The following is a 17,148-nucleotide window of genomic DNA, read 5'->3' as shown; positions in this document are numbered from 1 at the left end:
TGAGGAGATTACAGTTTGTCAAAGCCAATTTGAAAGAGTGGAATAAGGTTTCTTTTGCAGAGCTAAATGAAAGGAAAAAAAGCATTCTCAATGATTTAGCTAACTTTGATGCCATTGAGCAAGTAGGGGGTCTCACTCTTGATCTTTTAGTTCAAAGAGCCTAAGAAAAGGGGAGCTAGAGGAATTAGTTTTGAGGGAAGAAATTCATTGGAGACAAAAAGTTAGGGTGAAATGGGTTAAGGAAAGGGATTGTAACTCAAAGTTTTTTCATAAAGTGGCTAATGGCAGGAGAAACAGAAAATTTATCAAGATGTTGGAGAATGAAAGGGGCTTAGTGTTGAATAATGCCGAGAGTATCACAGAGGAGATTTTACTTTACTTTGAAAAACTCTATGCGAGTCCTATAGGAGAGTCCTGGAGCATTGAAGGATTAGATTGGTCCCCTATCTTGGAAGAGAGCGCGGGTAGGTTGGATTCCCCTTTCACTGAAGAAGAGATTTCTAAGGCCATTTTTCAGTTGGATAGGGATAAGGCATCGGGGCCAGACAGCTTTACCATTGCAGTATTTCAGGATTGTTGGGATGTGGTCAAGGAAGATTTAGTGAGAGTGTGTGCAGAGTTTCATAGGAGCGGAATCATCAATCAAAGCACTAATGCCTCCTTCATAGTTCTGTTATCCAAAAAGAGTTTGACAAAGAAAATCTCAGATTTTAGACCCATTAGCTTGATCACTAGTCTCTACAAGATAATAGCCAAAGTGCTATCAGGGCGATTAAGAGGAGTTCTTCATGAAACCATCCACTCTACTCAAGGCGCTTTTGTTCAAGGGAGACAAATTTTGGATGCGGTTCTCATAGCCAATGAGATAGTGGATGAGAGAAGACGATCTAGGGAGGAAGAAGTCGTCTTCAAAATTGACTTTGAAAAGGCTTACGATCATGTGAATTGGGATTTTCTGGATCATGTGTTGGAGAAGAAGGGTTCAGTCCTAGATGGAGGAAGTGGATGAGTGGTTGTTTGTCCTCGGTATCTTTTGCTGTCTTGGTGAATGGAAACGCTAAAGGGTGGGTTAAGGCATCTAGAGGTTTAAGACAAGGAGACCCTTTATCCCTTTTTTTGTTCACTTTAGTTGCAGATGTTCTGAGCAGGATGCTATTGAGAGCAGATGAAAGAAATTTGTTGGAGGGTTTCAGGGTGGGTAGAAACAGAACTAGGGTATCCCATTTGCAATTTGCAGATGATACCATTTTCTTTTCTAACACTAGGGGGGAAGAATTGCAGACTCTCAAGAGTCTTTTGTTAGTGTTTGGGCATATTTCTGGGCTCAAGGTCAACCTTGACAAAAGTAATCTTTATGGCATCAATCTTTATCAAAATCATCTTTCTAGATTGGCTAAGATGCTTGATTGCAAGGCTGCTAGTTGGCCTATACTATATTTGGGTTTTCCCTTGGGAGGGAACCCTAAGGCAAGTGGCTTTTGGAATCCAGTGGTTCAGAGAATCTCAAGAAGATTAGATGAGTGGCAAAAAGCTTACTTATCTTTTGGAGGTAGGATAACTCTTATCCAATCTTGCTTCACCCACATGCCTTGTTACTTCTTATCCTTGTTTAAGATATCTGCTTCAGTGGCTGCAAAAATTGAGAGGTTGCAAAGGGATTTTTTATGGTCAGGGGTTGGGGAAGGCAAAAGAGATCATTTAGTTAGCTGGGATGTAATGTGTAATCCGAAGGCAAAAGGGGGCTTGGGTTTTGGGAAGATTTCACTAAGGAATATTGCTCTGTTAGGGAAATGGTTGTGGAGATACCCTAGAGAGGGTTCAGCTCTATGGCATCAGGTCATCTTAAGCATTTTTGGATCACACTCTAATGGTTGGGATGTTAACACTTTAGTCAGATGGTCACATCGTTGTCCTTGGAAGGCTATTGCACAAGTCTTTCAGGAATTTTCCATGTTAACTCGGTTTGTGGCAGGAAATGGGGATAAAATTTGGTTCTGGGAAGATCTGTGGTGGGGGGACCAACCTTTGGGATCCCAATATCCAAGACTATTTAAAGTAGTCTTGGATAAAAATATTCCTATTTCTTCGATTCTCGGTTCTTCTCGTCCTTTATCTTGGAACTTTAATTTCCGTCGTAACCTTTCAGATCTTGAGATAGAAGACTTAGAAACCCTCATGCGGTCACTTGATGGTTTGCATCTATCACCTTCGGTTTCAGATGCTAGATTTTGGCCTTTATCTTCCTCTGGGATTTTTTTAGTCAAATCTTTCTTTCTAGCCTTATCCCAATTTTCTGGTTCTCCTCAGGTTTTTTCTTCTAAGTTTGTATGGAAATCTCAAGTCCCTTTCAAAGTGAGGTCTTTCGTCTGGTTAATGGCACACAAGAAGGTAAATTCTAATGGCATGCTACAACTGAGAAGACCCTACAAAGCCTTTAGTCTTGATATTTGTATTCTGTGCATGAAGCATGGGGAATCAGTAGATCACCTTTTCCTACATTGCTCCTTGACGACCGGGTTATGGCATAGATTATTTCAGTTAGCCAAGATGGATTGGGTCCCCTCGAGGAGCATCTTTGACATGATGTTCATCAACTTTAATGGTTTTGGAGCCTCTAAGAAGGGGAGAGTCTTGTGGCAAGTTGCAAGCATCGCTATAATTTGGGTTGTGTGGCGGGAAAGAAACGCGAGGATTTTTGAGGATAAAGCAAGGAACTCAGAGTATCTATGGGATTCTATTGTTTTCCTTGCTTCTCTTTGGGCCTACTGTTCTAAGGCCTTTAAGGGGACTCCCCTTAATGTGTTACAACTTGACTGGTTAGCGGTGTGTACTCCTTAAGGAGCGGTCCAGTTTAGAGTGTTCGTTTGCTTTATTGTGTACTTTCTTGTGTTTGTATTCTTGTAGTTTAGTTTCTTTGGTGGGAGGATTTCTCATTCTCCTATTGTACTCCTTTTTTCTATCAATATATATCTTTTTCGTTTCCTATCAAGAAAGTCAATGCCTCAGTGAACCCTTGAGCTAAGATTTAGCCTCACTGACTAGTTCAGCTAGCTTGGAGAATGCTTTAATCACATTGCCATCAAATCTCTAATGACATTGCTTATTCCCATAGGACCAGTTGCCTCATGAGCAACCATCAAATTAAATTTAAAACAACTCATCAAGGATGAAGTCCTCTCAATCTGTCTCTCCTTCTAGTAGTGGCTGCTTCCAATTCAGTAAAATTATGCTGAATGAAATTCTCTGTAATGAAACATAAAAATGAAAAACATTCCATAAAGGTGTTTGTTTATCCTAAAAAGTGTCTCAAGCCAAATAATCCAGAAGGTGATGAATAAAGCCCTCAAAGGTGTCCACAAGCTCGCTTCAAGGGTAGTGGGGATGTGCAAGAAACATTGGCTGACTAATATAATGTCAACTATAATTCTGAAGTTATAGATCACCTGAAAAATAAAATGCTCAATTATTTGAATGCAAGTTAAGCAAAAAACACTGATCTCAGAATTGATGCCCTTACACAACATTTCTATTTTTATCAGTTCATTAGTGTTCACCTCCTTATTAGCTACCAACCATGTGAGAGCCTGCATTTTAGTTGGAACTTTAGACTTCCAAATGAAATTGGAAAATGACAAGGTGATTGGAGGATTACTTTAGAACAAGACTAAAAAGAATGATTTCAAGGCAAAGAGTTTCTTAAGATGTTAAGGTTTGACACCTGTCATCAGGAAAAAAGTGGGCACAGGGGCAAAGGTATCTCTTTTATTTCATTCATTCATTTATTTAATCATGCATAGAAGATGAGGACAATTTTGCTTCATTAAAAAGAAATATTGTAATTAAAGAAGGTTGGTATCCTCCAGGTGACAGAAAGTAATGATAGATTTACTATTCTAATATAATTAATCACATTCAATAAAAGCCTATCAAATACTGCTTCAAATCTAAAGGAATTAAAGGTGGGTGGAGTCCCCAGTAAACACATCCAATATAGTTGCTCCTTTCTCTGCCACATGGTCCACTTTGCGATGATGACTCCATATGACATTTTAGCTTATAGCTAGTCATTAGTATTAATGGTGTGAAGAGAGCAGAGGGGGGACAAGTTTTCATTTCTTGATCTCTCAGGTTATTCTGAAAATTAAGATTCTAAAGTTTAGATGATTGAAGATTGGCTGAAAATAGTTAGATCTGATTTCTAGCCTCCAGCATGGTGTGGGGACAGGATAAAAAATGCAAAGTGGTTGGTCCCTCAATTACAAGTTCCCCCAAAAACTAATTTTGGAATCATATCTAATTAACAGATGAAAGGAGAGAAATTCTAGAAATCTTTCTTGTGGACAATGGTGTAAGCCGTATGACCACATTGTTGACATTACACCATTTTGGTTGCAGACCATATGTACTATTGCAAACACTGCCACAATAGGCTACTTTTTGCCAAAGCCAATTACCTGTAAGATTTATATTTCTAAAAGAGATTCCTGTAAGGGCAGACTCCTCTTCACATTTTGACCTAGGAGTGAGTTCTACTTGTAAGGTTATTTTTCTCATGTTTTCCAGCATCATCCAAATGAAATCACATTGAACTCTTTCCATTCTACCCACAAGATGGGGGGACATGGATGAGACAGGACTAGACAAAAGCATTTTTTATACCCAAAGAAAAGAGGCCGTCTTCTACCAACCACTTACTAGAGAATCTTTAGAAAACCAGACACCAGAAAAATGACACCCTAGAATTTCCCCTGAAGGGAGATATAGATAAGACAAGGGCCAAGGGTGCTAGTTCTACAACCCACAAAGAAAGCAAGCATATCTAGATGCTTCTGACCAATGTTGATACCAGTGAAAGTATCTTTGTCAAAGTATCCTTTAAACATCATTCAGCTCAGTTGGCTTGCAGTATGTACACCTCTAGGGTTGGGCTACCATTGAGAGGAGCCTAGCTATTTTTTCAGGAGAGGTTTCTCTGGTACATTCTTTTGTGATGTATCTTTTTGTACAAATCTCCTTGTATAACGGAGGTTTTTAGTGCTTTAGATCAGGTTTGTATATTTGTGAGAAGGATTCCTCATCCCTCTCGTGAAATCTTTATATAATATTAATACAATTCTTGTTTTTGATAAAAAAAAAAAAATTGACTTTGTTCTCTTTGTTTTCTCATTAAAGTGCTCAATAGTTTCATAGAACCAATGTCTTAAAACCAATATTCTCCTCATTGTTAAATGGCTCAATCAAATTTTTTCCCTTCTTCAAAAATTAATTTTGAGAAATATGGCATTGAAAATTTAGTAAAAAAAGGAAGAGTGGAAGTCCACCACAAACATTTGATACATGGTTTGTTAGAATAGTTTCAACTGATCATTTTATATTGTTGATTAACTTAACCAGTCCATTGCAATCAAATTAGACTCTATACAACAGAGTATATACTGGGAGGCAACATCATACAGGATTCAACTTCTTCCTCATCAAGAATCCAAACCAAAACAACAAAAGTTAGGTTTTATGTAACCACCTTGAGATGGGAAGACTGGGTACTTGACAATAATGTTTCTTGATAATGGGAATACTAAACTTGTTTATGAAAGCCTGGGTTATAGGGTGAAGAGATAGTAGTTTGGATAAAAAATTTCCTTAATTCTGTATCATTCACATCTTCCCTTACCTTTTCTCTCAACTGGCTGGTGTAATGGTGAAGTTCCAATTCACTCAATGCATGGTACTCCTTTCAATCTTTCAGGTTCCTCCAACCTAAAAAAAATGAAGGCAGGTTAGAACACAATTTCTGACAGCAGTAAGTTGCTTGCTATCCATTGTCAATAAAAATAGAATAAAGCCTCCCCTTCTCTCCAGAAATCCTTCCCAATCCATATCCATTTCCATCATCTTGCAAAAGAGAGGCTTTTCTCTAATAATATGCAATTGCCCTAATATTATTCCACAGACAAATTGTGACTATGCACTTCACTAGTGTCCTAACTGCATTGCCTCCAATATTAGTATGGATCTCTCTTTCTCTCTCTCTCTCTCTCTCTTTCTCTCCCTGAGTATAATATTGTTCTGCAGAGTCATGAATTTGTGCTTCAATATTATCCTAACTGTATTATCTCCTATACTAGTATGGATGTCTCTCCTTCTCTTTCTCTCTCTCAAAGAAACAGACAAGTCATTAAAAATGAATTGAGGATTCAAAGAAAGATGAACAATCCTAACTTAAAAGCCACAAAGGGAAGCACATCATGGGAGTAGTAGAAAAATAGAATAAGAATACCCAAAAAGAGAGTTTTTTTTCTCATAATTAATATATCTTCCGTTTCTGATAAAAAAAAAAGAAAACAAAAAAAACCAAAAAAAAAAAAAAAAGAGAGAGAAAAGTACTTAGTTACTTAGGGATGGATGAATCCCTAAGAAAAGCCTTTAGCCTATGCTGCCTAGGTTCAAGTATGGGTGTGTCTAGGTATCTGATTCTTCGCAACTCAAATTTTTTAGGATATGGACACTCAAATAAAAAGGATCCAAAAAACAGGTATGAGCATTGGGATACAACATAATGAAAGAAAATCGGTTAAAAATAAAGTGGAAGTGAAGATATTCTTTTTAAAAGCTTCCATTTTTACTTCGAATACCTTTTTCATCCTCTTATTTCCAAATATTCTTACAAAATTCAATTTTCAGCTTACTCATCTTTTTCTCAAATGTAATTATTATTGATAGTTGAAAGAATAAAAGGATATTAATGAAAAAAATCAAATAGAAATTAACCCTGAGGGGTAGCTCAGTTGGTCCGGCCTTGGGTTTGCTCCCCAATGGTCACCAGTTCGAGTCCCCTCAGGGCCACTGGAGGTTTATCCGGTCATTAATTTCAGGGCCCCGTGGGATTAGTCGAGGTGCACGTAAGCTGGCCCGGACATCCACGGTTATCAAAAAATAAAAAAAATAAAATAGTTCTGACTAGGATCCAATACCCACAGCCATGTCATATCATATGGACATAGGTATGTTGGGTGAAATTGAAGGATCCAGGTGTAATAGCCTTCAGCAGTGGGGAACCTTGGTTGCTCAACCATTTTGTTATCTGATTGGTTAATCTAGGAATCCAAGTGAATTGTAATCCATACCCTTGAACAGATCAATTATTTTGTGCAACCAACCATCTGATTGCCAAGGCTCTTGCTTCCACTGAGACAAGAAAGAGTAATGACCAAGTTATCTTCCTCTAAGAAATTGCTAATGTCAAATGATTGAGCCTTTGTTGAACTTCCCAACTTGGCCAATATCTGGACCATGATTGGCTAACTCGGTCCCTGCTGACTTGGGGACAACTCTAGCCATTTTGCCTCAATGATCTATGAATGCAACACCAATTTAATTGGATTCCCACTTTATTGGAAATTCACCTGTCCTCCCTATAGAACAAGTATAACATTAATCTGCAATGATAAGACTTGTAGGAGTACCCCTAAACTCCTTAGTAACTGGCACCTAGAAAGAGCCAAAGAGGTGAGGTAATGAACAGCTGCACATTATATATATATATATATATATATATATTTTTTTTTTTGATAGGTAAATACGAGAAATATATTAAAAAGAGCTAGCAAAAGGCGCAACCAAGTACACACGCAGTATACGAATGAGGCCTAAAGACTAGCAAAAGAAACCCCACAATGAACAGCTGCACATAATGACTCCAAGGGCTTCTGTATATCTTAAAAACTCACCTTAAGGATGGAAAGTGCAGCACCTGCAATAAAACACTACCCCTGGAAATACTTCTAAATCCATTAAAAGCAATAATCATTATATCTACAATATTTCTAGGAGCCCATGCTAAATGAGCATGCCCAAATACTGTGCCATAACATGGACAACTCTCCTCTTTTGACTTATGCTTCCAGTTAGTGCACACAATTATTTTCTTATAGACCCTTGTTGAAAAAAGTGGTAAGGTGAAGGCCAAGGATCAAGGAGAAACATATATTTTTTGATCTTCTTATAATAGACAATGAATTTCATGTCCTTTTAACCCAATCATAAAAATTCAAGTGTGATATTTTTCTCTCTGCAGTTTCTATATGATTTTCTATGTATTCTCATAGACAAAACCTTTTTCTTTTCATTCTTTTTTTTAGAACATGAAAAATGGAAATGATGTTAAATAAGAAAGGTATATGAAGAATGGAAAAATATCTTTTTAAATGTTAAGCAAACAGGAACCCTCCCTGAAAATACATCCTGGCAAAAAATCATATTCTATTGACCTGCTATTACTGTACTTCCTGATGGGGGTTGCCTTCTAAAATAATGTGGTCAAACTAAATGGAATTCCTGCAAACTCCTTGGTCACAAATGCCCAAAGAAAAGTCATGAAGCACCTTCTGTCCTGAAACGATGAAAAGATATGTGTATTCTCAAAAATCCTACAATTCCTCACTAAGCAGATCACCCAAATTGCAGCAAATGGAAAGCAAGCTTTAGGAAATATGGAATGTTCATCTTTTGGATGAGTTTAATAGAAGTGCTGCTTTATGCATAAGCATTTTCTGCTCCATGCAATCTATATTTCTGTGGTTCTTTAATATATTACTTCATAAAAAATAAAAAAAAATAAAAAAATTCTGTGGTTTTACTAAAATTCCTAATATCTGTTTGAAATTTTCTGTTATAGAAGTTGTGCAATGAAATGGGACCTATAGTAACTTTCAACTTGAAACGACCAGATGGTTCTTGGTTTGGATACCGTGAAGTGGAAAAATTGGCTTCTCTATCCAGAATTCAGCTACGGGTAAGCTTCCACATATCCTAAACTAGTTATATTTTCTTGTTTTAGATGGAATAGTCAGCATACTTCGACAAATGTTTATTTTAGATTTATTTTCATTTAGTTGTTTATTTGTTTGTCTGGGCATGACAAGTTGAAAATTTGTGTTTTCTCTATTGAGAATGTTAAATGATGTTAGCTTATCCAAGTGACTTATTAATTCTACTTGAATATGACATAACTTCTTCAACGTCTATATATTTGCTTTAATTTGCTTCATCACTTTCTCAACTCTTGTGATGCATGGACTCGTAAACAATGTAATCTTAAAGGAGTTTGTTGTTACAATTTAGAATTCATCTCTAGTTGAAGTTAGATCAGTTTAGCAAAAAAGTATGTGTTGAAAGAGAGAGAGAGAGAGAGAGAAAACCTTAATTCTCATTCATATGATTAACTTCTTACAATAGAGAAATATATATACAAGGCTAGGTTGAACTAACTACCATATATGTGACCTATATTAAGAAAGGAAAGAAAGATTGTACACTATAAATACATTATATTCAACACTCCCCTTCAAGCTGGAGCATATATGTTATATGCACCAAGCTTGTTACAAATGTATTTAATCCTAGGACCTCTGAGAGATTTAGTGAAGATGTCTGCTAGTTGATAATTTGAATTAACAAAACTTGTAGCAACACACCCTGATGCGATCTTCTCTCTAATGAAGTGACAATCAACTTCAATATGTTTGGTCCTTTCATGAAAGACTGGATTAGATGCAATATGTAATGCGGCTTGATTGTCACAGACTAGCTTTATCTGTTTATCTTTTCTAAATCTCAATTCCTGAATGAGTTGCCTCAACCATATGAGTTCACATGTTGCCAAAGCCATAGCTTGATACTCAGCTTCGACGCTTGATCTGGCCACTACATCTTGTTTCTTACTCTTCCAGGATATTAAGTTACCTCCAATAAAAACACAATACCCTGAGGTGGAACGCCTATCTGAGGGTGAACCAGCCTAGTCTGCATCTGTGTAACCAACAATTTGGGTATGACCCCTGTTTTCATACAACATACCTTGGTCTGGTGTTCCTTTAATATATCGAAGAATGCGGATTACAACATCCCAATGGTTGTCACATGGTGACTGTAGAAATTGACTAACCACACTCATAGGAAAAGAGATGTATGGCCGAGTGATGGTGAGGTAGTTCAGTTTGCCTACAAGTCGTCGATATCTCCCAGGATCTCTTAGAGGTTCCCCTTGTCCTGGTACAAGTTTGACATTTGGATCCATAGGAGTGTCAACAGGTTTACATTCTAACATATCTGTTTCTTCCAAGATGTCTAAGGCATACTTCCTTTGTGACATAACCACACCTGAACTGGATTGAGCTATTTCAAGTCCCAGAAAGTACTTGAGTTTGCCCAAGTCTTTGGTTTGAAAGTGGTTGAAAAGGTGTTGCTTTAGTCTTTGGATACCCTCCTGATCACTGCCTGTATTGACAATGTCATCCACATAAACTACCAAATAGATGCACTGGCTTGAAGAGTTATGATGATAGAAAACTGAATGATCTGCTTCACTCCGAAGCATTCCAAACTCTTGAACAACTGAACTAAAACGCCCAAACCATACTCGAGGAGACTGTTTCAAGCCATATAGAAAGCAGCGTAACTTGCACACTAAACCAGACTCCCCCTGAGCAACAAAACTAGGTGGTTGCTCCATATACACTTCCTCGAGAAGTTCACCATTAAGGAAAGCATTCTTAATATCCAATTGATAAAGAGGCCAATGACACATAGCTGCCATGGAGAGAAATAAGCGAATAGAAGCAATTTTGGCAATAGGAGAGAAGGTGTCACCATAGTCACAACCATAAATCTGAGTATAACCTTTAGCTACCAAGCGGGCCTTAAGGCGATCAACTTGACCATTAGGACCAACTTCAACAGTGTAGACCCAACAACATCCAATTGTAGATTTACCAGGAGGTATAGAAACAAGATCCCATGTGTCATTGGAGTGCAGAGCAGCCATTTAATCAACCATTGCCTGTCGCCACCCAGGATGAGAAAGTGTCTCACTAGTGCTCTTAGGAAGAGAAATAGAGGATAAAGTAGAGACAAAGGCAAAATAGGATGAAGATAATCGATGGTAGCTCAAAAAATTATAAATAGGATGAGGATTACGAGTAGATCGATTACCTTTCCGAAGAGCAATAGGCAAACGGTCAGTAGATGACAGGGCCGAGGTAGGAGAAATCGGTGGGATAGGAGGTGAGTCATCAGGTACCTCAGCTGAAGAAAAAGGAGGAGCAACAATACGATGTTGACGATGATAAACCTGAAGAGGACGAGAGAGCGCATCTGAAGGGGGGGATATATAGGGAAGTGGCAATACTTTAGAAATGGGAAGAGATTTAGAGGATGAGAAGAATGGAGAGTCCTCAAAGAAGATGACATCAGCGAAGAGAAAATAACGATGAGTGTCAGGGAACAACGATGGCCCTTCTGAAGTCGAGAGTATCCCAAGAAGATGCATTTCGTAGCCTTGGCGGAGAGCTTGTCTTGTCCAGGTGTGAGAGTATGAACAAAACAAGTACAACCAAAGACATGAGGAGGAAGGAAATAAAGAGGTTGGGTAGGAAAAAGGAGGGAATGAGGGATTTGGTCATGTAATATAGATGAGGGCATACGATTAATCAAGTAACAGGCTGTAAGAACAGCATTCCCCCAAAAACGAAAAGGAACATGACTATGGAGAAGGAGGGTACGAGCTGTCTCAACAAGATGTCGATTTTTACGTTAAGCAACCCCATTTTATTGAGGAGTCTGAGCACAAGATGACTGATGGTGGATCCCATGTTGGGACATAAAAGAAGTAAAGGGTGTAGAAAAATATTCCCGAGCATTGTCACTGCGGAACACTCGAATAGAAACATTGAATAGTGTTTGGATTTCAGCATAAAATTTCTGGAAAATAGAGAATAACTTAACTCAATTTTTCATTAAAAATAGCCAAGTACATCTTGAATAGTCATCAATGAAAGTGACAAAATACTGAAATCCTAAAGTAGACGCGGTCCGACACAGACCCCAAACATCAATGTGGACAAGTTCAAAAGGAGACTTTGCCCGATTATTCAAACGCTTTGGGAACGAGACACGAGTATGTTTCCCAAGCTGACACGACTCACACGTAAGCGACGATAAAGTGGAAAAACGAGGTGGAAGTTGGAGAGACTAGGATGAACCAGACGACTATGAATGAGAAGAGGAGCATCGGTGGAAATGCAAGCTGCAGGAGATGAAGGTGATGTGAGGTGATAGAGGCCTTGAGACTCACGCCTTATGCCAATCGTCTTCCCCGTACTCCGGTCCTGCAAGATCACAGATTTGTCAGAAAAAGTGATAGAACAATTAAGAGTGTGGGTTATTTTGCTAATGGAAATAAGATTAAAAGGACACTTAAGGGCATAAAGGACAGAATGGAGAGGTAGGGAAGGGAGAGGATGAGTCAAACCAATACCTTTAGCCATAATTTGGGAACCATTAGCTAAAGTAACAGTAGGTAAGGCAGAGGTAGTAGTAATAGAGGAAAAAAGGTGTTTATTACCAGAGATATGATCAAATGCTCCAGAATCTAGAATTCATGGGCCAAAAGAAGGAGATTGAGTAAAGCAGATAGAGACATTACCGGTCTGGGCAACAGAAGCAACATAAGCTGATGTGGCTGCCTGATATCGGAGATAGGCATCATAATCACTACCAGTAAGGGTGATACTCTGAGATGTGGAGCTCGCAGCGGAGTCAGGTTGAGATAGCAGAGGATCAAATGACTGAGCAATGTGGGCAGTGCGAGGAGGCCGTCCATGTAACTGATAGCAACGATCTCGAGTGTGACCAAGCTTATTACAATAGGTGCACTGAGGACGTTGTCCTCGACCCCGATTGCCACTACGTCCTCCTTGAGAGTTAGTCTGTGAGACTAACACAGATGAATCTGAAGGACCATCAGTTGACGAGGTCTGAGTAGAGGAGAGGCGTAAGAGACGAGCGAACACATCATCCAATGATCGTACTAATGGACTAGCAAGAATCTGATCTCGGACAGACTCAAGATCTGGACGGAGGCCAATGAGGGTTAACACCATAAAGAACTTGTCAGTCTGTATTTGTTGAGCTTCAACACCATTAGTGAAGGGCATCAAAGTTAAGAACTCCTCCTTAAGAGACGCAATCCGGCCAATATAAATAGACAGATCCATGTCCTGCTGTCTCACGTGAACAATATCAGAAACCACCTTATAAAATTGTTGAATATCATTCGTGTATAATCCTTTAGCCTGAGTCCAAAATTTAAAGCAGGTTTTGTAGGCACGAAGATGATGTAAAATTTTGGGATCAACAGATTGCCATAATACGCTTCACAATTGTGCATCGATTTTCTTCCATTGCACTTTGTCAACATGAGGTATAGCATCCTCAGGTGTAACAAGATGATCCTCATAACCTTGTCCCATAAACCAGAGTTCCACGAACGCTGACCAGGAGAGATAATTCTCACTACCAATCAATTTTTCCGATGTGATAGTAGGAGATCCAGAGATGACAGATATAAAAATAGGATTTTTAGTCGCCATATCCACTTCACCTGAGATTGAATCATGTTTGGATCGAATAGAGCTTTAAAGGGAGGACGGATCACAGTTGTGGAAGAAGAACCTGGTATGTCGGGACCCAAACAAAGGAGAAAAGTGACTAGAGATGAAGAAGAGGCTTTCCCAAGGCACACACAGGTCTCGGCCAAGGAAGGGAGCTGCCATCGGAGGCCAGAGGAGGCTGAAATGCCAAAAAAATGGAGAAGCAGGGTTCAGAGAGGACTGACGGAGGCTTAGAAGTGCAAGACGGCGCCGGACGAGCTTGCTGGTAGAAGCTCAGCACTAGAAAGTGGGCCACGTGCCCTCACGCGCATGGGATTTAGGCCGCCGAAGAAAAACGGCACGTGGGAGGCGTGTGTATCGGTTTTTGGCTCCGGTGCTTTGAGAAAAGTTGCAGATCTCCTCTTTGCGCTCCTGATGATGTGGTCGGTGTCGAAAAATATCGCCCGAAAAAAGTCGCCGGAAAAGTCTCTGGAAAATATCGCCGGAAAAATGTTGACGGCGATGAGGGTTTTCTGACCACGATATGGCTGACCGAAAAACTTTGGGAGATGGAAAAGGTGATTGGAATGAAACACGACCACTGGACGGATTTCCGGAATTAATTACACGGGTAAACCAGAAAGAATAAAGTTTTCTCCCTTGGCTCTGATACCATGTTGAAAGAGAGAGAGAGAAAACCTTAATTCTCATTCATATGATTAACTTTTTACAATAGAGAAATATATATACAAGGCTAGGTTGAACTAACTACCATATATGTGACCTATATTAAGAAAGGAAAGAAAGATTGTACACTATAAATATATTATATTCAACAGTATGGTTGAATGAGAGAAAGAAAAGAGAGCCTTATTCCTCAAGGAGAGAGCATATATATATATATATATATATATATATAAACTTTTACAAAATAAAACAAAATGACTAAACTAGCCCTTACCAAATAACTACTAATAACTCTTTAACACTCCCCCTTCAGCTAGGGCATATATATTATTAAGACCTAACTAGGAACACATAACAGAAAAAAGTTTTCTCCCTAAGGCTTTAGTAAACACCCCCAACTGATCTTCAGACTTGAGGTAAGGAGTTAACACTTTTTTGTTGGTCATAATTTCTCTAATAAAATGGTAGTCCACTTCAATATGCCTGGTTCTTTCATTAAACATTGGGTTACTAGCATGTGAATAACAATTTGATTATTACAATACATAGTCATGAGCTTTTAAAGAGAAAATCTAAGCTCCTATAACAGGTCTTGAATTTACATTAGCTCACACACTGTATATGCCATAGTCCTGTATTTTGCTTCAGCACTAGACCTAGCTATTACATTATGCTTTTTACTCCTTCAAGTAACTAGATTACCACAAACCAAGGTATACCCATTGGTGGACCTCTCGTCAATTGAGGATCCTATCCAGTCTGCATATGAAAAACTCACTACATCAAGGGTGGAGGTTGACCTTCTTCTATAGAGTACTCCCATACCTATAATACCTTTAAGATATTTTAGGATTCTACATACTAGTTTCCAATGAATTTGCTTGGGTGGTTCCATGCAAGGATGAAAGTGTTGTGATTTATTGGCGAAATTTCACTGATATATTGTGTATTGGTAGCCTTCAACACGATAAGTGGGGGAGACATTTCAGGAGCATGATATTTCCATAAGATCGGCCATTTTTCACCAATGTATCAATGATACAATGATGTTTTTGTGATATTTTGAACGACTTGTTGATAAATCGGCACCACATCATCCATTTTAGGTTTTTTTTTTAAAAAAAATTTGAATTGGGCCCACTTCTCAGCCTAGAATTCAGTGCACCCAACCCACATTCATGCTCAACTTAGCCTAGCATGCTTTATGCGCTTAATACATCTCATTAGCTCTTCAGTTTAAATACCCATTTTCGGTGTTATCACTTGTTGATGTGGATTACATTTCCCTTAAAAGAATAAATTGAAGTGAAAGTGGAGGCAAGGGTATGAACCCTTGACTGCACAATTGTAAGATTACTCCATACCAACTAGCTAACTTTGTTTTTTAATACAAAATGAACATATGTTAATATATATTTACATTATAATCATTATATATATAAACCCTAAATATAAATATCTTATACTTGTATATATATATATTATAAATGAATTAGAATAAAATTATTTTAAATAAATTAATTTTTAAGTTAATGACAATTTGGGATGGAGTGGAAGAGAGGTTTCACAAAAGGTTGTCCATTTGGAAGAGACGATACATCTCCAAAGAAGGGAGAATTACTTCAATTTGAAGTACCTTATCTAGCTTGCCCATTTATTTTATGTTTTGGTTTTGCATTCCAAGGTCTGTTAGATTGAAGCTACAATAGATTCAAAGGGGCTTTTTGTTGGGAGGTGGGGCTGGAGCGAAAACCACATCTTGTAAGATAGGCGATTGTTTGCTTAGACAAAAGGAAAGGAGGGTGTTAAGAGTCTCTCAACTCTTAATAAGGCTCTCCTCTATAAGTGGAGTTGGCGTTTTGCAAATGAGAGAGAGGCCCTTTGGAATCAAGTTATCTATGAGAAGTATGGAGAAGAAAGAGAGGGGTGGTTTACTCGGGCGGGGAGAGAGGGGTATGGTGTTGGATTGTGGAAAGTGATAAGGAAGGATTAAGATCTTGTGAGCACTAGAGTCTCCTTTTTGGTAGGTAATGAGCGGTGGGTGAAATTTTGGAAGAATAAGTGGTACAGGGACAATTCGTTGGGTGTGTTTTTCCTTTCTTTATTTGATTTAACTGACTTCAAGGATGCATGAGTGGAGGATGTTTGAAATTCCATAGCTGAAGGAGGGGTGTGGAATCCTTGCTTCACTAGACCTTTCAATGATTGGGAGGTGGATTGCATGGTGAGATTTTTGGCGTGTTTGCATGGGAAGAGTGTAAGGATGCGGAAGATACAATGCTTTGGAAAGAGAGTGACAAGTTTACAATTAAGTGTCTTTAGAATGCTTTGGAGCTAGGTGGTTTCGGGTTTTTTCTAATGAGAGGAATTTGGAATTCATGGGTATAGTCTAAAGTTAGCTTTTTTACGTGGGGGATAGCATGGGATAAAACTTTAACCTTGGATCAAGTTCACAGAAGAGGATGGTCTTTAGCAAATAGGTGTTACTTTTTCCAATTGCATGAAGAATCCAAAGGTCACCTCCTTATCCATTGTGAAAAGAAAAGGGATTTATGGGAGCTACTCTTTATGCTTTTTAAGGTGTCTTGGGTGCTTCCCTTGTTGGTTAGAGAGACACTTTTGGGGTGACATGGTTCTTTTGTGGGCAACAAACACAAGAAGGTTTCGGGTGCAGGCCCCTTATGCATCTTCTCGATGGTTTGGAAGGCAAAGAATAGAATTGCATCCAATGACAAGGTGCTTTCAATCCAAAGGCTAAAAGTGCTTTTGTTTGCTTTCTTTGGTCAGAGTATAAGTTATTTAGAGATGATTGCCCTCTACCTTTAGTGAGTTTCTTTGATTGGTTGAACTCTTGTTGAGGCTCTACCCCTTTCTTTGGTAGATATTTCTCCTGTTTGAACCTTTATGGTGGTGGGAGGTTTGTTTCTTGTATATTTTGGGCCGCTGTTTTGGCAACTCTTTTTAATACAACTTTGCTTCCTTGTCTATTAAATAAATAAATTTTAATTATTGTATCTTTTGTGTAATAAATAAA

The 17,148-nt window shown here is 38.5% G+C and overlaps 1 protein-coding gene across 1 annotated transcript in view; it reads left to right on the top strand.

The window, feature by feature from the left end:
• The window catches only part of LOC117908824 (molybdenum cofactor sulfurase-like), an 84,278-nt gene that overhangs the window by 46,627 nt on the left and 20,503 nt on the right, over positions 1–17,148 (top strand). The window contains 1 exon segment of the mRNA XM_034822598.1: positions 8,675–8,791. Coding sequence (XP_034678489.1) covers positions 8,675–8,791 — 117 coding nt within the window.

This window comes from Vitis riparia, chromosome 19 (genome assembly GCF_004353265.1).
Source record: "Vitis riparia cultivar Riparia Gloire de Montpellier isolate 1030 chromosome 19, EGFV_Vit.rip_1.0, whole genome shotgun sequence".
In the NCBI taxonomy this organism is placed as follows: Eukaryota; Viridiplantae; Streptophyta; class Magnoliopsida; order Vitales; family Vitaceae; genus Vitis; species Vitis riparia.
Note: the sequence above shows the minus strand (reverse complement) of the source record. Positions and strands in the feature narration are given on the sequence as shown.